We start from the raw sequence: 22,761 nt of genomic DNA on the forward strand, positions 1-22,761 counted from the left end.
TTGTCACGCTTCATCAAGGAATGAATAACGCTATCACAAGTGCAAATGTATAGGAAGAATTACTCTACGTGGAGGTTGTGTTGCTATCCTGTTGGTGCAGTCCATGTTAAACACATGAATTTGGGTGAGAGTTACTTCAAGGCTAGTAGCATGCAAACTTTTAGGCAGATGTATGTGGAGAATACCATTTCTGTGTGCAGTCTATGAGAAATACATTTTCAAATTAGGAACAATGTTAACCTTTACAACACTGAATAAGCACTGTAAGAAGATTAGCAGGTTGATTAGAATAATTTTATAAGGTTCAGTATTTTGGCCACAAGTATCACTTGTGTTTGCTGTTTCAAAACACTAAATAAGAATATGAAAAAAGAATAACTTATGAGAAAACATCAGTGTTTATAACATTTCCTATAGGGTACCCTCATGATGTGATAATTTAAACAATTGCTATGACCAAAGCTTGCCTGATATTTTATATGTAGTAAAAAATTATTTTCTTAACATATAGTTCCAAACTATGTATAAAATGTTGCAGTACCAGTGGCACAGATACGCTTTGACTTGAACATAATGTGGTGTCTGAAAAAAATAATTTTTGTTTAATACCAAAATTACCAACAGAAATGATTCTAATATTTTATGATATTTAAAAGGAAATATTTTACAAATACATGTGGTTAAATAAAGGTAGAAATTGTGTGTGTCATCTGTTGTGGTATATTTCCAGTTGTTTATTTTTTTTGTATATGAGATAGTAAGTGTTAATCAAGTACATTGTTTCTACAGTTGTTTATGGATATAGTTGCTTGGTGCAGTATAAGCTTGTAACATTACTTAATCTGAGAAAACTGAATTCTATGAAATTGTGCTAACTTTTAAAAGGTTTGGGGAGCCATTGGAGCTCAGAGGCAAGGAACTCATGCTGAGTTTGTTTTGGCAGCTGATTCAAGTGTGAGTACATGTGTTTTATTTAGTACTAGAGTCATGAGAAAGTAGTAAAATGTTCATAACTTTAGGAACTTGTTTCTTTTTTAGGGAAATATTCAAGAATTGATGTAGTCTATTAAAGTTTGTATTGTTTACCTTGTTTATACCAGCCAAGTTTTAATTTACAGCATTTTCATTAAGTTTGTTTTAGTGATGGAAACAAATTAGTTAATTATTTCTTACCTCGTCTTGCAGAAAATCCTTGGTTAAGGTGTCACATGAGAGGTTGAATAGGAAGTTATATTCCTATGCAATTGGTGAAAATATTAAGGAATCTAAATAACACTGGATTAAAAAAAGAAAACAAAAAAACTGTAGTAATCAGACACTCTTCTGATTGGAAGAATGTAGCTAATAGGTTCTTCATGTTTCTGTATTCAACTTTTGTTATTAGATATATATGTTTTTGGAAAGTTTCTTGGTTTACAATGTAATTAAGCTCTCGGTACTAAGATTATAGGTACGGATGATATAATTGCTATTATTTATTATTTAGAAGGACCTTTTAAGCCTTGTTGATTGGAACTTAATGTAAGAATAGGTTTTAATTTTGAAAAATGTAAAGGAATACATCTGAGGTGTAGAAATTGATAAAAGGCTAACTTTCTTTTTTGAGAGGAATGTGAAATGCTCCTGAAAAGAAAAAGCATATGAAGGTGACTGTTGAAAAACTTTTTAGTCAAGAGTATACCTGGGCTGAAAAGAGTTGAAGAGCTTTTGTATTAATTTGCAAGAAAATTTAATTTTGAGAGAAAGATGACTTTAACATGAATAACACAAGTATTTACATTTGGAATATTAACTTGATAGGAGGAGAGCAGTGGAATGATACTTGGTTTAAGAAATTGTTCTATTTTGAAATATTTGAATATTGGGAAATGTTAGTTAAAACTGGAAGATTAAATTTTATGGTTCTTGTGAGATAAAATTACTTTCTAGTTCTTGACTTGTGAAATTGGTTGCTTTATGTTCTACTTGGTGTGAACTCTTTTTTTTATTATTATCATTACAAACAGTTGTGTGATATGCAGGAATATTGTGTTTTGTACTTGTTTTAGTGATATATATAATTTTTTTTTAAGTTTTTGCTTACTTAATTTGTTCTGTGTAGTAGATGATATCTCTTCTGTGTGAAAGTATATTACAGTTACATAAAGCATCTAATCTGAAAGGATTAGCAACTCTAATATTTTTTTACTAGTTGGCTTGACACTTTATGTTTCTTACGGCTGATCAATGATGTAAGAAAATAATTGTCAGGAGATAACGCTGCCAACTAACAAATAAACCAAGTTTATCTTTTCAGTTCAGGTGTACTTTCTTAATTCTGTTCTACTTGGGGTTCTTTGAGTAAAGATATACTAAACAGAATGTCTATTCTGTAAGGAAAAAGCAGTGGAACTTAGTATAGTAGAAGCAAGTGTTTTTTGTATGAGTGCAAGTATATATGCCTCATTTTCTTTTTGTATGTTTTGTGATAAAGATTGTTTTAATTTAGTTAAACATGTCCAGTTTCATTATCTCTCTCTCTCTCTTACTCATACACAATAGGAAAATTCAGTCATGTTATTAAATACAGGTTGCTTACTGTATTTCCTGAACACATTTATAGTTGTTAGTTGGTTGAACTATCTAAATATTTGTTGGGAAATCAGTTTCCACTTGAAACTGCCAGAAGTAGGTATGAAAGAGATATTCTGGTGTTATCAGGATTTACTATGGGATTTCTGAATTAATAATGCTCATACTCGCCCTTACATGAACCATTTAGTTTATTGAGATTAAAGGAATGACTCTTATGACGAGAATGGCGTTTTATGGACATAGAAGTATTCATGACCAAGATGGATAGTTTAGAGAGATGAATGATTGTACAGGAGAGGTTTCAACTTCAAGAGAAGTTCTTTCCATGGTGTAGAATTTTCATTCGTATTGTGAAGGTCGATGATACCAGTTAACCAACAGCTGCTTAAACATGTAGTACTCAGGCCACTTAAGCACATGGTACCCTCTGAAGTACACCTGAAGATCGATCTTGATGAAAAGGAAACATGGACAACTGAATATCATTGAAGTTGATGGCACCTAGTGAATTGTAGATCTTGTGAGGAGATCTCTTTTTGAATTCTTAGGCTATTGCTAGTCAGAGAACAACAGTCACAGCTATAATTCAGGCCATCAATTACTGATGGACAAAGGCTTGACATGTCATTGATGGATGGTTTCTGCCATTCAGAGTTGACTGAAGAATCCATGTCTAAAGGCTTATGAAAAGTGAGATACCTTTTAGGTGTGAAAGTTTCCCTTTCACATCAAAGGAAGCTCACAATACTTGAGGTTGTACAAAAATGTACACCTCAAGTAGTTTGTTTCTCTGAACCAGAAGCTACCCATCTGTTGGGTTGTTTGGTTTGCTATCAGTTTTTTACTTCCAGAACTGAGGATGTCTACAGCATTCATTGGGATTATAAGAGAGAAGCTTTGACAGGAACACAGACTCCTGTACACAATGTCAAGCATATCAAGCTCCCAGTGTTAAAAGGGATAGCAAGAGAGCACCTATACTTATCCCTAAACTATTTCAGGCAAGTCACTGTGTTATAGGTAGACTAAAAATTTCATGAAGAAACACTTAATACATTTAGATTTAGATTATTTATAGTTTCACTACAAAGTGAATAAGCTCATATACAAATAGTTTCCAAAGTATAGTGAAAAAAGTAGTGAAAAGTTAACATTTAAATTTGAATTAGAAATCCAATAGCTCTAATTTATTCTTAACTTCTCTAAGAGTCTCTACTTCCAGAACTTAAATTTTATTGATAATAACTTTATAACTGGGATAAACTTGCTACATGATAATTTGTTTTTTGTTCTTTAAAGTAACTAGTTGCTTGCCAAAGATTCATGTATGTAGCAAACACACATTTTCCAATGTAGGCATTCAATAAACTTCACACTGATATAGCCATTTCAATATAAGCTAATTTTTTAATTTTTTTCAAGGCAAGTGATCGATACTTTTCACATTAAAACAACCATTCCAATATAAACAGTCTTTTATAGTTTAGCAAACTTCTGCTAATATTGTGTCAAAGTTTGTCACATGTCTATAAAGTCTGGACTCCAATAAATGCTTCTTTTCATAGAACTCATTAATATCATTTGGTAAATGATACAAAAGTTTCTTACTTAGCTTTTTAACTTAAATTAGAGTTATCTTTTTACAATTACAACACACTTCAGTATTCACTTTTGTTTAGACTGTCTTTATTTGATTGCTTCATTGCTAAGACTTAAGAAAATAAAGATTTTTTATTTATTCTAGAATGAAGTTGAATTTTTAAAAGTAAGAAATTTCTATGAAAACTTTACCACTTGCCTTTTTAAGGCAGTGTATCATTTTTCCAGCTAAACAAGTGGGTAAAGCACAAAGGTCTTTAGACTTAAAATTTGCTTATTTGACATCATATGTAGTTTTGTCAAATATGAACAAAGAAACTCAATATTTATCCTTTAAACTATTTGTTTAACATACCAAAAAATACACATGGCAAAGAAACTCAACATTAATTTTTTAAACTATTTATTTAACATGCCAAAAAATACACATAGCAACTTTGAGTCTATTTTTGTGGTTGCTACTAAATCTGCCTTTTCTGTTTTGAACATGGTGCTCAAAATTTTCTGAGAGCTTATCTATCTGTGGCAAGAGATAATCCTATACAGTTGAGATCTAATTACCTTCATCACCTTTGGTGATGTTTTCACCCGTGTGTGTTTGTCAGCAAGACTTCTCGAAAATGGCTGAATGTATTTGGATGAAATTTGGCAAACATTTGGACTATGATCAAACTTAAAATTGATTAGGTTTTGGAGAATTAAGGTCACACACAAAAAAATCCTTATCTGTGAACATGGTGAGTTATTTTAACATTGTTTTTCCTGTATAACTCACTGAAAAAATAATCTGATTTTGATAAAATTTGGTATACCAATGTAGAATGCTGTTCCTCATTGCCCATGTCTGTTACTAATAGCAGACATTATTAGTTATATATTTAGACAATAATTATATATACGAGGGCTTGAAGTTATAAAGACAAGGAGAGTGTGAGAAACTTTAAAAAGCCAGGTAGTAAATTTAATACATCAAAAATTTTGGGACAAGACTTGCTACAGCGGCTTAAGCGATTTCGCGGTTTACTGGTCTGCGGCTTAATGGCGCTCCACTGTATATGTAAAAACGGCTCGTTTGGGTTGAGAAAATATTTTACGTAGAGGAACGAACAACATTTCGACCTTCTTCGGTCATCTTTTGTGAACCTGACGACGCCCTTTTTACATATATTTCTCTACAAGTGGGCTTTCTCGACATCACTGATTATTATTTCATCAGGAGAACCTTCGCCTTTATTCCAGAGGTTGGTGTTCCCCAAGGAGGGGTAATTAGCCCTATTCTGTTCATCAATATGCCCTTAAAGCACCCAAACTTGGAGTATGCATCACAATTTGCAGACGATGTTGTGGTCTGGAAAAGTGCTTCCACCCCATCCATAACAGCGACAAATCTACAACTGTTGTTAGATAATATACGAGGTCTGTTAAAAAAATATGCGGACTGTTTGAATTGTGCGGCTCCAGTTGGTTCCAGGGGAATCCGCTTGGTGTCGCTAGGTTTGCACAGATCAGCTGATTACGATGCCATTTCCCGATTGCAGATATCTTCATTTGTGTATTAGCTATGCAGTTTTAAGTGAAGTGCGATTTTTTTTCATTTGGCGGATTTCAGAATGAATGATCTGAAGGAGCAACGACTTGCTGTGAAATTTTGTGTTAAACTTGGAAAATCTGCGACTGAAACTTTTGCTATGCTTAACACGGCTTACGGTGATGTTGCTATGAAGCGTACGGCATGTTTCAAGTGGCATGAACGTTTTAAGGATGGTCGACAGTCCATTGAAGATGATGAGTGTCCTGGACGTCCTTCCACGTCAACTAACGACCAACACGTCGACAAAATCAACACCCTGGTGCGGGCAAATTGATGTCTGACTGTCAGGGAGCTTGCTGAAGAGTGTGGGATATCAGTTGGACCTTGTTACGAGATTTTGACTGAAAAATTGAAGATGCACCGCATTGCTGCGAAATTCAGCCCTCAGAACTCGTGAGTTTTTGGCCAAACACTCGATCACTGTTCTTCCCCATCCCCTCTACTCATCTGACCTTGCTCCTTGCGATTTGTTCTTGTTCCCCAAACTCAAAAGACCCTTGAAAGGAAGAAGATTTGAGACGATTCCCGAGATTAAGGCAAATGCGACGAAGGAGCTGGAGGAAATTACAAAAGAAGCATACCAGGACTGTTTCAACAAGTGGAAACACCGTTAGGATGAGTGAGTGCGTTGGGGAGGAGAGTACTTTGAAGGGGTCCCAGACCTGTAACTTCTAAATAAAGTACATTTTGTTTTATGACGTCAGTCCGCGTATTTTTTGAACAGACCTTGGACACACATATGTATATTTTTTGTGCAGAATATGATCAACAATGCATGGCAGAGGTATGCTTTCTAATGAATGCCCTTCTAGATTTGACATGTAAATTAAATGTATAGTTAATGTAACTAATGTAATAAATTTGACATTAGAATTAATGTCTTACTTCATGCTTTTCATAATTTTAACTACATCTTTGTAATACTGTGCATCGCAGACATTTGGGTTTTTACTGGTGTTATTATATTTAATGTTTTATACAATGCTGTGCTAGGTTGTACAGAAACAGATGATGCTATTTCATTGTGAAATTTTTTAACTAAACACTGAAAAGGATATTTTTATAATATCTTACTTTTCTACTGTGTAAATGGTTTGAATAAAATGTACAGTTAGTGAAGTATTTGTGTCAAAATAGGTATTCTATTGAACATTTGTCTCTTGTTAATTGTTTATTTCTGCACTGGTGTAAAGAACTTATCATGAATTTTAGTGTACTTACACTTGTTGACATTTTTTCATGTTTTAAACTGTTTTAAAAGTCACATATGCATTTTGTACAAAGATGAAAACAGATAAAAATTAAAGAGAACTGACCTTAATGACTGCACACATTTTGAAACTCAAATGGTCGTGTGCCACCACAATGTACAGTGCTAATTCTTTGTAGTTGTTGACAGGTTTCCCATAAACCAAAGAGTATCAGCCATGTAGAAGCAGCATCAATACCATATGTTGCTACCACAGTCTGGTCAGCTCTATGTGTAGTTGGAGGGCTTAGAAGAGATACAGCAATAGGAATGAGGTAATGTAAAGCACTTATTTAAATTATTACAGTTTGCAGTGTAGTGAAAAATAATATTTTTGTTTTCTGAAAACTGTTTTGAACACCATATTCAGTTATTTGTTAGTAGGTTCATAATGTTTAAAAATAAAAGGTTGCTAAACTGGTATGTAGTTGCTTTGTGTGAATATTCTAAAATTAAGCAGACATGTATTGAGAGTTATCCTTATTTACCCTTTACTCTGGTAGAAGTAAGCATTTCAATCACATCATCTATATAAAAATAATAATAATTATTAAACTGGAAAGCTAAGCACTGAAACCTGGTTTCTAAGAAAACATATTACATGTCTTTATTATTTTCTATAATAAAAGTATTAAGGCTGGCATCTGATCTCTTAGATATGAACAAAGTGTTTTGGAATGAACATTTGGATATTCATCTTGAAAACTTCACTCCATTTTCATTAACATTTTTTAGTAAATTTGTCACAAAAGCAAGTTAAGAAATGAGATAACAAAAATACACTTACGAGAGTCACTTAGTTCTTGATGTAAAAGTTAACTTATTTTCTGATTGTTATGACACAGTTACTCACAATATTTGTTAAATATTTCTTTATTTGAAATGACAAAATATTTCTATTAGTATTTTAAAGGTTATTTTATGATTATGTGTTAATATTTCTTTATATTAACTGTTGAGACTTAATTCAAAATAAAACTGGTTAATGAAATTCCTTTAATGTCTAAAGTAAGTGCACATGTGCATGCACTTGATTTCAATGGATTTGAACAACAGCCAGATGTAAATATACACTAATAGACATTTTGTACATTGTCATATTAAAAGCTATTCAACGTTTTAAAAAGGTATTGTAATTTTAAGCTGTGAAGTAACATTATATAGTTATTTACTGATAATGCTAACTATGGTAAAGTTTATCCCTAACTAAAGCAACAAAACTATAAAGTGAAAACAAGAGAAAAAAAATGTTGTTGACATGATTTTTCCCCCACTTGGACCAATCAGAAAAACTTCCCACATTAGTTAAAAAAAAAGACATTATTAAAATTCCTTTTTTTTTTTTGTATACAACAAATTTGTAAAGTTTACAAAAAGTTGACCAAAAACTACAGTAAATGTTTTGTTTTGATTGTATGGATTCATAGATGGAGAATCAATCAGTTTGACTAAGTTAAATTTATATTGAATTCTCCCTTGTTTTTAGATAAAGAATAATTAATAACATCTGAATGTGAATATAAATAACTAAAGTAACATTGATAAAAATAAAAAAAATTCTCTAAAACAAATTTTACAATAACTACCCCTAGGACAAGTCTGTTATTTTATTTAACTAGATGTATTTAATATAGCATTAATTTAGGTATCATAGTGTAATTTCAAAAAGTGTTATTTAAAGCTAGAAAAGGATGAATCTGTTCACTGTAAGCAATGTTAAGTATTGCCTGATAAAGAGGCAAGGCTTTAAACATTCTCTAAACAGAATTATTTTAAAGCAACTGTTTTATTCAATATTTTGATAATTTTCCCCCGTTAAAGTTTTTAGAAACTATTTGACTGTCCGTGTAACATTTTTCCTTTCTCTTTGAGTCGTATACAAATGTTGTATAGTAAGTTAAAGGAAAAGCTGTAAAATATATTAGTAAGAGAATGGGTAACATATCTTTATCTTGACTGAACATATGAAGTGAATTAGCCATTTTTATTATTTCTAATGTACAAGTTTTGTACCTTCTTAAACTATTTATTTTAACACTTTTTGTTTATAAAATATGATTTAGAATTAATACTTTTATATAATTTTGTACTTTTTTTTTGCAGGTCATTAGTTTTTGCAGGCTCAGGAGGAATTGGTACTTTTGCTATTCAGGCATGTCTAGCATACAGTTATACAGGATTAAAGAAATGCTTTTCAGTACTATTTTCTTAAAATGTGAAGTACTACGGCTAGTTTACTGTGGTAAAAAATATCTAATATACTCAAAGTGGACTAAATGTCATTTAATTAGTTTGCTATTTAAGTGTATTGATGTAATTAATTTGAATAAGTGCTAATTTTAAATGAAATTGGAAGACTGCACAAGGAATTTATTTAAATAAGTAGATAACATTTTTTTGTAATGCCAAAATTCATATATTTTAATTTTAATTAACGAATGACTAGCTTTGTTTCAAACTTTTCTTATTAGAGAAGTTTCCTTTGTGTTTTATAAAATTTGTATTGTTTTCTAGAAGAAATGTTTGATTGTCAAAAATGTTATTCCATATTTCATTCTGTAAGCAGAATTCTTTCCCCTTCCATAAGTGGAAAAACAATGACAAATATTGGAATAATTACAGGATTACTTAGTTTTTGTTCAGAGTTATTTTGTAACTGTTCTGCTTCAATGGCCTTAACTACTGAGGATTAAATTTCTTATTTCTCCCAAGCTTATAGAAAAATGCTAATAATAATTTCTCTATATTATTAAAGTAGCTAATTAATTGATGTGGAGCTAAAAATGTTTTGAAATTTAAATTTATCTTGTATTTTTTTATTGTGAAAGTTAGATATAATTTATGATGTTCATTTTCTTATAATATTTGCAATTTTTTTATCACTGTTTTACAGTAAGGTGTAGGCCAACAACCTATACAACTTGTACATTTCTTTAAAATGCTGAGAAAAAAAATGTTCCTTTATTGTGTTATTTGCACCAATAGTTACTGAAAGCATGGGGGGGCACATGTGACTACCACGTGTAGTACAGAAGCTGTTCATTTAGTAACACAGCTTGGAGCAGATGAAGTTATAGACTACAGTACCCAGAATGTTATGGAGGAGTTAAAGACATTGAAAGGGTATGAACAAATTGTTTTATTCTGACCATGTGTGGTAAATTAGGTGTTAGATAAACGGGCTAATTCCAAGCACTTTTAATATTTGTATAATAGGGTTATTGTTTATGTACGTATTTAAAAGATACACTGTTGTAGATGTGACTATATTATATCACAGAGTTTATATAGTGTATTATTGTATATTTCAGAATGTTTCTGTGTGACTTGGTACTTTCCATCAAAACAGCATTGGTTTCTAAGGATATATATTTCTTTGAATAGAGGGATGAAACACTATGATTTCTTGTTACAATCCTTGCAAATATGTTTATTATCTTTTGAATCAGAATACTTGTAAAGTTAAGTGCATGATTTATTGGTCTGTGTCATTCCTGTTTGAAATAATAGCTTTCTTATTATTATTCAGAATTATTCTTTAGTTATCACAATTATTAGAAGGAAGTTATAGATATTAAAATACACATTAGATAAGTATTAAAATATTAATTTTTCCAAGAAACAAGTTACTTTGTAGATTTGTTGTCAAGTGGAAATGCTCAACTAAAACTGAAATATAAATGTAGAGAAATCTTAAAATATTAGAAGGACAAATAAGAAAGTAAGTATAAGTTTGTATTGTGTTGATACTACATTAAGTGAAAGTTAAAGCTATAAGATTTGTGGGTTACATTAAAACAAATAAATTATATGGAATCCTATCATTATAATAAGTTTACTATATTTTCTGATGGGAGATAAAAGTGTATATGTCACAATCTTTTCAAAATTTCTTTAAACAACTTAATTCTCAATACTTGTAAATAAACTTGGTGGAGGGCTTTTGCCACATGGTGAAGCCATCATGCAACACTGCAATTTCACACAAAACGTGTAAATTTAGCTGGAACATGCCTTAAAGTTAGTAGCATGCAAATCTCTTAGAGAAACGTGAGGAAATTAGATTTTCTATGTGTAGATATCTATAGGAAATACACTTTCAAATTAGAAAAATGTGAACTTTATCTGGATTAATATGTTATTTACATGTCTATAGACAGGTATTTTATTTGGGCTAGTATATTGTTAACAAGTCTTAGGTGTGTAGTTTATCTGGGATAGTGTGTTTTTTACATGTCGGTAGATGGGTAGTATATCTGTTTAATTTTTTCAGTGCATATTGTGGTGTAGAAGACATTGAAACAAGAAATAAATGACCTCATATCACCAAAATTTAGTTTTTTTATTTAATTAGACCCTTAATGTTTCACTTTACATCTTCAGGAGTGTTCTCTAACACATGTTAGAGTGTGTGTTTGCTTGTCTAGATGGGTTGTTTAAGTGGGTTAATTAATCTGTTTAAATTTCTTTGTGTAGTTTATTTGTGTAAATGTGTGCTTACATGGCTAGATGGGTATTTTATCTGGGTTAGTGCATTTTTGAATTTCTGTAGATGAGGAGTTTGTCTTAGTTATTGTGTTGTTAACAAGGCTTTTGGTGAATTATTCATTTGGGTTAGTGCATTGTTTACATGTCTGGAGATGAATAGTTTATCTGGGTTGGTGAGTTATTTACAAATTTGTTGCTAATAGTTTATCTTGATTGGCATGGTGTAGAGGTGTTTAGAAAAGTGTGTAGTTTAATTTATGTTTTATATGAATGTGTTTTTAGATGAGTAATTTATTCCATTTTATTATTCATTATTAAATAAAAATGATAGAATATTGAAGTGGAAATTCTGAAAGAAAATATGAAATTAAGTCACTGTTTTGCTTCTAAGCTTTGTCAGGCAGGGGTAATGATTTCAGTAGACAACAGATGATGTATGGAAAGCATAAGAAGTTTTTATTTTTGTGTGTAAAATTAAATTTAAGCTGTGAAACATGATCCAATAAAGAAATAACTAATTTGATAATACATAAAAACAAAACATTATTTGTGAAATATTGTTTTTTTTAATTTTTGGAAACCAACTTTTGGTTTAATATTTTTATGTTCTAATGATATGTGTGTATAGCAGAGATTCATATGTATAAATTAAAATTGGAAAATTACTAAGACGACTAGTACAGAAACATTTCTTAAAAAACTGGAAGTGGAACACACACACACACATTTATTTATTTATTTTTATTTCAATGTAATCAGTGCTTGAAGTGGGGCAAAAGAGAAAGTGGAATGGTTTGTTAAATTCAGTATTATATTTCTTGTTTTTTTATGTCTATTTTTTATTTATTATAACAAAAGACACTAAATAGTACAAATTATGAACATGCTAGGTAAGGTACGATAATGAAATAATAACAATTTTTCATAATGTATATTCACCAACAGCTTGTGTATTACATAATTTAATATGATAATGTGAGCTGTAGGTTTGTCAAATGAATTACAACTTGTGTGATGGGATTATTAGTTAGACACAGTCAAGGCCAGGTTAAGGGTTTTTTGGCCCCAGGATTTACAATTTATAGAGATCCTATTGAGACAGAACCTCTAAGTGCAATACATTCATAATTGTAGCTTGAGGCCCTCTTCAGCCTTGTAAGCCCATGCTTTAATCTGGGGTTGGACAAAGTTCAAAGGACAATAAAACTAAACATAAACAGATGTATACTGTAATGAGTTACAATATGGAAACTCTGGTTACTTTGTGGTTATGAACTCAAGTCACACCAACTAAGTCTGTAGTGTTATGGTTCAGTCACTCTATTTATGTACCACATTGTCTCATTTCTGCCTTGTTGTTACATGACATTTGCCACTGTAAATACTTATTGCATCATCTATTAAACCTTTTCCTTCTAAGAAGTTTACAGTCTACTAAGAGGTAGTGGGATGGCATCCTGCCCTACTTCATGCACTGAGTGTAATCATTTTGTATTAAATATAGCTTTTCCTTTTCACAGGTTCGATATAATTCTCGATCCCATAGGACAGGAAAGTGCAGATTTTTATCTCAGCTTACTGAAAAGTTGGACAAACAGTAAATATATAACCATAGTGCCACCTTTTCTGATGAATACTGATAAATATGGTATAGTTGGAGGTACCCTATTGTCATTAGTGCAGGCATCCTTGGATACTGCAAAAGTGAGCATATGTGTACCATATAACTAAATGAATACAAGATATTCCCCTTAAGAAAGAATTCTAGACCCTTCTTCACATAACCAGAACCTGTGAAGACCACTAAGTCACTTTATAAAAGATTATAAAAGCTTTGTGACAAAAAAACCCAAAAAAACATTTCATTGTGCATACTTGAATTTTGAACTATAAAAGATGTTGTCAGTTGAAATTTCTTCTATCAGAGCTGAAAACTCTTAGAAATAAATACTTTATTTTATAAGTGAAGAATGGTCCTAGAGTTTTATTTGTATTTCTGTTTTAAAATATCACCAATCATGAGTTTGAAGTTATTTTTATATTATTACCAATATTGTGATCAAATGATTAATTATTGTTAGATGTATTTAAACCCATTATTGTTATGCAAGATGTTTGATTTGAATAGTTAATTTGCCTAGTAAGCCCATGCCTTAATTTGGGGTTGTACACAGTTCAAAGGACAATAAAACTAAATATAAACAGATATACATTATTATGAATTATAGTATGGAAGCTCTGGTTACTTTGTGGTAATGTACTTGGTCACAACAACCGAGTCTGTAATGTTAGGGCCAAATCTCTTTTTCATCTAACAGGTGCTCAGTATTCCTGTCTTCTTCTTATCATGACAACCCTGTTGTAGTACCTTTCCTTGATCCATTTCCTATCAGAAGCTTTTCACAGGACCCTTGAGGAGTTAACTGAAGACATCCTTTCATTATTTTAACATTGGCCCACCTGTCATTTTTGGCTCTGGTATAGCAAATGTGCTTTCTTTGTTGTTGGAACCTTTTGAGTTGTGATGCCACATTGCCATGGACTTTCATATAACCCCATTTTTGAAATGTGATGTTTGACATGATTATGTAGTCTTTGGAGCTGAAGGTTACTTTGATCCAACAACAGTATACCCTTTCTCATCTGATGGCCCATTTCTTATGGTTGGAGGCAAATGTGGCACCAGTTCTTTTCTCCTGACCCTACCCTTCCCACCCATTCCCTGTTTCTTCTTCCCATAGTACCACTGTTTGTCATTTTCTATGACAATGCATGGGATTTTAACAGTGGTTCTGGTAACTACCAAGTGGGTTCAGATTTGGTAAGATCTTGTTTGACAGGCTTCATTCATTGATGGAGCTCTTTCACATCTGATGTTTGGGTTCATGGAGTATTGTGAGAAGGTTTTGTCATTCCATTTCTTGCTGCTCCTCCCTTATCCAGCGTGCCTGCTTCCTTTCTTCCTTAGGATCCCTTGACGTGCCATTGTCTCTTTGAGACTTCCTCACATACAGGCTATTGAACCTGCTCCAGTCAGCCTGTAATATTTATCAGCTCCTTTAGAAACTGCTTGGGTGGGCTGGTTGATCAGATTTGAAGAAATCCTTCCTTCATTTGGGTATTTTTTTCAGTACTCATCTCAGTTTGACATAACCTTCTTTCCCATGTATTTATCTCCTGAAAACACTCTTACTCTAATATATTTTTCCCTTTACCCTTACTATTTGGGTTCATCATTCAATCCAGTTGACTTATTCTTTTTGTCCTCTTATTGACTTGCTTTGTTCCATGTTATCTCCCATCAGTGCATTTTCTGCATCCTCAGGGTATCACCTACCACCTCTTTCTATATTTCAGACTTCTATATGGCTATGGTACTATATAAGTCTTTATTAATGCTTTCATTTTTTTCAGGGCCTGCACAGATAGCTCTCGAGTATCTTTGTGCGAAATTCAAAACAATCAATCAATCTTTCAGGGCCCTTGCTTTGAATTTTGTCCATTGGATTTCGCTCTTTTGCAAATGGTACCTGACAAGATATTCTTTCTATGCAATCTGCACTCTGTGCCATGTTGATTTGCATGTTGTTTCTATAGCTTCACACACTCTCCTTTGAGATAGTGTTTCACAAGATCACTGTAGGGTCAATACTCTTGTGATATATACTCCACAAATAGGCCCATCCTGTACCATACCACCCCTTCTTTCTTCCTGTGGATTGTGGGAACCTTTACCAGTTCAAAGCTGCAGGGGGTGGTTGACCATGGAGGCATCTTTCTGGATTTATTCCACACGTATTGCCATAACCATTCATTTCAAAGCAGGGTGGTGGTGTTCTGCTGGTGTATAGGGCATACTATTCTATGGATTTAATAACACGTGACAGAGGGAGACATCTTAGTGCAGTTTATATCTTTGGTTTGGTACTGTCATCCTACCTTCATGTGGATGTTGGTGTTCCCTGGGCTGGTTTTGGATATTGAGGGAACAAATCATCTTAAGCCCTCACACAGGTTTGAGGTTGTCCATCTTCCTTTCTCATTTCTTTGCTCTGTGTCATGGGCCATGGAGGGTATATGTATGCTGTTTCTGTTTCTATTCTGGACATTCCCTCATTTTATCTTGCGATGGTGAGGTTATTGACTTTTGGGACTAAGTTCATGATTACAAGAGTTGATTATATACAAACAGCAAATGCCACATTCCCAGATGTCTGGTTCAGTGCCACTCCTGTGTTTTGTTTTGGACTTGGTCATTTTCTCATAACCATGATTTTAAAGCTTGAGATGAAGATGATATGATTTTTTATCATACCATCTTATGGATGTGGGTACCCAGTGAGGATATTTTTGGATGTAATTGACTTTCTGATTACGGTCTGCTACATCTCAGCCATTCTTTACTCATTTTCCTTCTGTAGGAGTTATGTTACTATTTTATCTGATTGGTATCACTTCCTGGCTTATCCCACTCAGGTATGCTCCCTTCCTTTTTTGCCACGTCTGTTCATAACTGTTCATGGTGAGAATATATGTGGTTCAGAAGTGGTGTGGTGCCCCTCCTCAGGCTATCTGATCTGTTTCTCGTGTATAAAGGTATCCTTAGGATGCTTTCAGGGGAAGGGGTATCTGTTCTTTCCTCATTACCTGTCCCTCCTTGTTTTCAGTGGTTTGGCTAATCTTGTGAATGGAGGTAAGTACTTTATTGTGAGATATGATTTTCCTAAACTGAACATGTATTTCTGAGAGATACTTTTCTGCACACTCCCCATTCTCTTCCCCACAGTCTTCTGGTGTTTATATGCTCTACCAAATTTCAAAGTGATGGTTCTATAGCAGTGCACAAAGGGAGTCAGGTGCATGATGTGATGGTAGTGCTCTATGATTGGTGGAGAGATGATACATTAATTTGAATGAAAGTCTTGTTGAAATGTTAGATTCCTATATGGAGGAGCAGAAGGTTTTTGGCATGTGTTAAAAAATATCATATAGAGGGCAACACAAATCAAAGAAAGCTAATTTTGTGAGTGGAGGGAAGTATCTGCCAGAAATACATTTCCAATTTAAGAAAATTATCACTATAAAGAGAAAATATTAAACTGAAGTTGGCTTGGAATCACAGGGGAAATAGTCAGAAAATATGAAGATAAAGAGTTTTCATCAAATAAATCTGATTATTTGGCAGTGAAGTCTTATTTTGATAACTGCAACTAGGAAGTTTTTATTATCAGAATTGTAAGTAATTGTAATTTGAAGGTAAAAATAGACAAACATAAAATTTAAATAGTGCGTCTCAAAATAAGTTTTAAATACCTCTTCCTTTTATCAATCTATTAAATGTCTCAAACAATTAATAGATGTTTTAGCAACATTGGTATATCAATATCAAATGTTGTTTTTTTATATTTTTATAACACTCATCATAAACAGTATCACTGTTCTACATTAAATTAATTCACAAAAACCATAACTTTGTAAGGTGGTTCCAATCGTTTACCACGGTACAGTCGTATATTTGGTTTCTTTACACAAGTGGAAAGTATCAGATAGTCTTCTTATGGGCAAGTTTCATTTTACAGCATTTGTAATTTTAATGATGGTACATTAATTTGAGCAGTTTTAATATTTATATACATGGAAGTGGAGCTTATGAAGTTTGATTTATTAATTTTATTTACAGTACCATATTATGAAATAAACACAAACGTACCATTACTATCATTGCTATAAATGCACTCAGGAGAGTCAGTTAATGCTAAAAATTGGGTTTCAGTACCTACGGTGGGCAGAGCATAGATTGCCCGTTGTGTAGCTTTGTGCTCAAAAACAACAGATAGAAGACATGTCATTAAAAAACTTGAAATCAAAGGTCCTAAATAGTGCAAAACTCTTTTGTAAATAGGAAAATCTCTAATCTGTGGAAATTGAACCTATAAGTTTTTCATTACTGATCACCACATTCTTAAAAATAGAGATAAAAGGACAAACAATATCTTAGGTTTAGTGTTGTGGTTTAAACTCATTAACTTTTATGTGTCCTGCTACCTATATTCATACTACGAGTAAATTATTTTTAAGGAAAAATAAATTACATAAATACTGCAATGAATGGAGTTACTGGATAGTTATTTAACTGTGAAAATTATTTATTATTTGAATATGAAACATAATAGAAGCTGTATGTAAAGTTAAAAAAATGTTATTTTAAAAGTAGTTCTGTCTCTAACAAATATGTATTAATAATGTAACATTCACTTTTTATAAGGGTTGAGCGTGGCCCAGCGATAAGGTTGCCCTATTACAAATCCGAGGTTCTGTGATTTGCGTTTTGTTACCACCTAAATAAAATTTGTGCTTTATGCTTTGGGGCCATTAGTGCATTGTAAGAGTGATGGACAAATCCAAGTATTTTAATAGCTTAGACCATGAGTTGACAGTGAGTAATGTTGACTAGCTACCTTACTTTATTACTGAAAAATTAGTGACAGATAGCCCTAAAGAACTTTACATGAAATTCCACAAGCAGCAACAGTAGTTAATTAGAAAAAAAATTGCTTTATTATTAAATAATTTTTTCAAAAATTGTGTGGTAGAGATATTGAATCTTTATATTTAACCTTTTTTTTGTATTATTACTTTATTTTCTTTACAGTTACTATACTATTTTAATTGGACTTGTAGTATGAGATGCAAAATTATTTTATTTTTATAGTGAATACATTTTTTTTCCAGGGCTTAAAAGATGGCCGTAGCCTTAGATGGGCTCTATTTGCTCCCAGTGGTTGTGCTTTAAAAACTGTTAGTCAGATGGTGGATAATGGTGAGGTACGTGATAGACAATAGCTTCTTTTTTGTTAATTAGTTTTTTTTAATGAACCAAACTTTGACTTACTGGAAGCCTGGCGTGGTCAGGTGGTTAAGGCACTTGATTTGTAATTCGAGGGTCATGAGTTTGAAGCACCATCATGTCAAAGATGCTCGCCCTTTCATCCATGGGGATGTTATAAGGTGACAGTCAATCCCACTATTTGTTGGTAAAAGAGTGTCCCAAGAGTTGGCAGTGGGTGGTGATGACTAGCTGCTTTCCCTCTAGTCTTTCACTACTAAATTATGGATGGCTAGCGCAGATAGCCTTCATGTAGCTTTGTGCGAAATTCACAACAAAACAAACCAAACTTATTGGCTGCTAGTATTAACATTGAAGGTCTTAAATAATCTGGTTTTTTATGCTTTTACAGAAGTGTTGGGTTATATATATCAATGATTTTTTGTAATTTTGGATTTATTTTATATCTTCCAAAAAAGGGATTTAACATTTCTTATCTGCTGTTTGAATTTAATGCACTCCCTAATGACAGATAACATCTTTAAAAAAAGTATTGAAAACGTTAATACACTATTAAAAGTGAGAATGGTTTATTAATGTAGTTTGAGCATTTTAATAAAAAATACTGATATATGAGTTTTCCAGATGGATTTAGTAAGTTATGGAAACCAATTACTGTAAAGCAGCTCGATGTCAAAATCATAGTAATACCTCTAGAAGTGCAGGAATCTAGTATATGTTTAAAACAATGTCTGCTTGACAAAGAAATATCTATAATCAACAACTAAAATTAAACAATCGAAAAAGAACTTACTGAATCTAGCCAGTATATATTAATGATTGAGAAAACGTTTTCTCAACACTTGTCATTTTACAGAGTCCACAGAAGTGAATAAGAAATAAAAATCTTAAGTTGATTAATTTTAAATTTCTGGCAGTCAATATCTTTAAACTCAAGGAAGTTATTATAAATGTCAGTTTGTGGTGTTTCTAGTTATGTAACTTTGAAGTGTTGTAATGCATTTAATAAATATTAATTACCTTAAACTATAAATTTCTGAATGGAGAGTTACAGTTGTTAGTTATTGCAGGATTCAGTGAAAGATAATTTCAAAAGTTACTTTGGTGAATTTCACAATTATTGATTTGTAGGATTAGATTTAATTTTTATCCTTCTAGATAGTGCATGCTCTAAATTTACAGGGACTTGATTTTTTTAATAAACAAAACTGAACTTTGAGATTTGTTGTTATTTTTAATTTGAGTAAAATTTTTACCCAAATTAATAATTTAAAAGAATGTTACAGGAGTAACATAGTTTTCTTTAGAGGTATGTTTGTAAAGAGGGAAGTAATATGAAAACTGCCAGTAAGTGGTTTTCAGTGGGGAAGGGGGGAAGTGAACTTAATTCATATGCAAAATGAAAACAGTCAGGAACAGTAAATTCTTTGGTAAGAGGTGGCTACAGTATAGGTGCATGGACTTTTGAAAGTTTGAACTTTTGCTTCTTTAAGTCGGAAGAAATTGGTTGAAGAGTTACTATTTTGTGAGTGTTAGGAATACCATATAAAATATTGGGGTGAGAGCCTATTGGATACAATGTTCCTGCCCTAATATAACATGTAGTTTTCCTAAAATTCACAAAACAGATGTCACCATCTCTCTGAGCAATTTTTTCTGCCTCAGACAAACATGGTTACAAACTTAAAATTACTTTTACCTATACTGCAACCACCCATTGCCATCAAACTTACTATTCTTAAGTCTTTTCATGAATTAAGTCATCTATCCCCCCACCAAAAACTACTTCATGACTAACTTTGATTTTATCTTCCTCTTTTTAAACATACTTCTGTTGGAAACTATTGGCATTTGTATATCTGAGCTTTCATGTAATAATATTTCTCTGAATAGTTTTTTCTGAACCTCAAATTAAGACATGTTGGGCCTTGTAACTAAGAATTTACAAGACTGGTGATTTGAATGAAATGCATTTTTGAGTGCAGGAAGTTGTTTGGATCATTTAATGACAGGCTGATTGAGAATGATGGAAAGCATATTCAACATGAGATTTTATGAAACAAAATCAATAATTTCTCAAGAGAAGTACATGGACTTTCAAAAAAGAAATCCAAAACTATTACTCTGTATTGCTGAACCAAATATTTTTTTTTGCATTTGTAATCAACAATGCATCATATTCACACACTTGCAACTGAAAACAGTTTCTTATAGCTTAAATATGTCTTGATAAGTTTGATATAATGATTTAGTAACAAAAGTTAAGATACTTTTATTGTAAGATTATGTACTAATAAACATTTCCTGTATTTTCTTTAATTAGATTACTCCAGTTGTAGAAAAGATATTTCAGTTTGAAGATACTCCTGATGCTTACAGAAAGCAGCAAGAGGGTCATGCTCGTGGGAAAACTGTGATTTCAGTTAAAAACACCACATAGCACACTAATTTAATTAAATTAAGACAACATCTGTTTTCATTTTACCTGATAGAAATAAGTGCAATAAATCATGTGTACTTTTTATATTGGTATTGGAAATAAATTCAGTTACTGAAACCTTACATGTCATAGTAAAAGGTGTTTTTTTAATGATCATAAGAGTCAAAGTTAGAAAGATTGTAAAAGTAGAGAGAATGCTGTTGTCAAAAAATATTTGAAGCAATAAATAAGTGCATTTGAGTAGTTTGTTAAAGTTTCTGTGTATTAATTATATACAACTAAATAAAAATTATGCTTATACTGATGACTTCATCAGCTGTAATCTGTTACAAATGTGAGAATAAAATCTTATTATAGGTTGGTTACATAAATATTCATTATCTTACATTACAAAGAAAAATTTAATACTAGTACAATGTTGTTGATTTTCAGGTTGATGTAAGTTACACAAGTTTTTGATTACTAAGCTAAACAAGTTAATTATAGTGATTAATAACCTTGATGAATATCTTGATCCAAATTTTTACTTGATACTCAAGTGGCATAGTAGTATGTCTAATAGAATTGGGTTTCAATACCTGTTGTGGACAGAGCACAGTTAACCGATTGTTTAGCCTTAAGCAAAAATAGAGTTAAAAATGTATTTTATTTTACTTTTTATGAAGCATCATTATTGCCGTGTTTGTATTCTCCTTGCGCTTTAGTTCAAATCGATATTGATGAATTTCGCAGCGCCATCTCGATGTTAAACTGCTTCCAAACAAATATTAAAATATTCGAATTTTAAATACAAAGGCACCCATAGATTAAGGACATCTGGTAGAGCCCAGTAATACGAACGAAGACTTATAACTTTAAAAGTCTGGTATTAAAGTATATAAAGGTGTTTGGTTTGATTTTTAACTGTAAAAAAGTGTTTGTTTTGAGTTTTAAGTGTAAAAAGGTGTTTGGTTTTTGTTTAAAGTGTAAAAATATGTTTTGTTATACTTTTAAGTGTAAAGAGATGTTTTGTTATACTTTTAAGTGTAAAAAAGTGTTTGGTTTTAGTTTTAAGTCTAAAAGATGTTTTGTTATAGTTTTAAGTGTAAAACATTGTTTAGTTTTAGTTTTAAGTGTAAAACATTGTTTAGTTTTAGTTTTAAGTGTAAAACATTATTTGATTTTAGTTTTAAGTGTAAAAAGTTGTTTTGTTGTAGTTTTAAGTTTAAAAAGGTTTTGGTTTGAGTTTTAACTGTAAAAAGGTGTTTGGTTTTAGTTTTAAGTGTAAAACATTGTTTGGTGAGCAGACACAGATAGTCCGTTTTGAAGTGTTCTGATAAAAAACCAACAAAAACAACGCAGAGTGAAATTCTCGATAATTGCAGCAACTAAATTAAAATATACATCACGCGATTTATCATTCTCAAAAGTATAGTTGTTAGTACCAACGTTTTTTTATTTCAATTTCTTTTTTAGTTTGATTATTTTTGAAATTTTCAAATTTCTAATAACGCTTGTTAGTAATTGTTTACATTTTGTTCTGTTTAGTATTGGAGACATATGATACTTTCTACAGAGTTTTTCCCCGAAGTAAAGTTGTAAATATTTCGATATGCATAAGATAAACATTACCTTCCCTTTTTACTTATTAGAAATCAATTTAGAGTCAATCAGTTTGCTCAAAATTTGGATATTTCAATAAAAGTGTTGTTCGAAAACGTATCTGAATTGATATCCACTAAATTTATATAGCCCAGTTATCGGTAGTTTCATTGTATTAATTTCCAGGAGGTAATTTCTATATTTTGATAACTAACATCAACCTATCCTGATTCTTGTTATTTTTAGAAAGAAACAAAGGCGAATGTTTTTACCAATAGGAAGGACATTCAAAATAGTAATGCCTCAAGTAAAATAACAAACATTATCACGAGTCTTGAAGGATCACATGCCAAATATTTTATATCAACACAGCCTCATTATTATCAACCAAT

At 31.8% G+C, this 22,761-nt stretch overlaps 1 protein-coding gene across 1 annotated transcript in view; it reads left to right on the forward strand.

The window, feature by feature from the left end:
- Positions 1 to 22,487, forward strand: part of LOC143224068 (NAD(P)H oxidoreductase RTN4IP1, mitochondrial-like) — a 34,929-nt gene extending 12,442 nt beyond the window's left edge. Inside the window, exons 4-10 of the mRNA XM_076452532.1 lie at positions 886 to 954; positions 7,164 to 7,288; positions 9,117 to 9,216; positions 10,009 to 10,136; positions 13,022 to 13,205; positions 18,234 to 18,326; positions 20,672 to 22,487. Of these exons, the coding sequence (XP_076308647.1) occupies positions 886 to 954; positions 7,164 to 7,288; positions 9,117 to 9,216; positions 10,009 to 10,136; positions 13,022 to 13,205; positions 18,234 to 18,326; positions 20,672 to 20,788 (816 nt within the window). The 3' untranslated portion in view covers positions 20,789 to 22,487. The remainder of the gene's footprint in view (positions 1 to 885; positions 955 to 7,163; positions 7,289 to 9,116; positions 9,217 to 10,008; positions 10,137 to 13,021; positions 13,206 to 18,233; positions 18,327 to 20,671) is intronic.
- Positions 22,488 to 22,761: the final 274 nt, after the last annotated feature.

Source organism: Tachypleus tridentatus, chromosome 8 (assembly GCF_004210375.1).
Source record: "Tachypleus tridentatus isolate NWPU-2018 chromosome 8, ASM421037v1, whole genome shotgun sequence".
In the NCBI taxonomy this organism is placed as follows: Eukaryota; Metazoa; Arthropoda; class Merostomata; order Xiphosura; family Limulidae; genus Tachypleus; species Tachypleus tridentatus.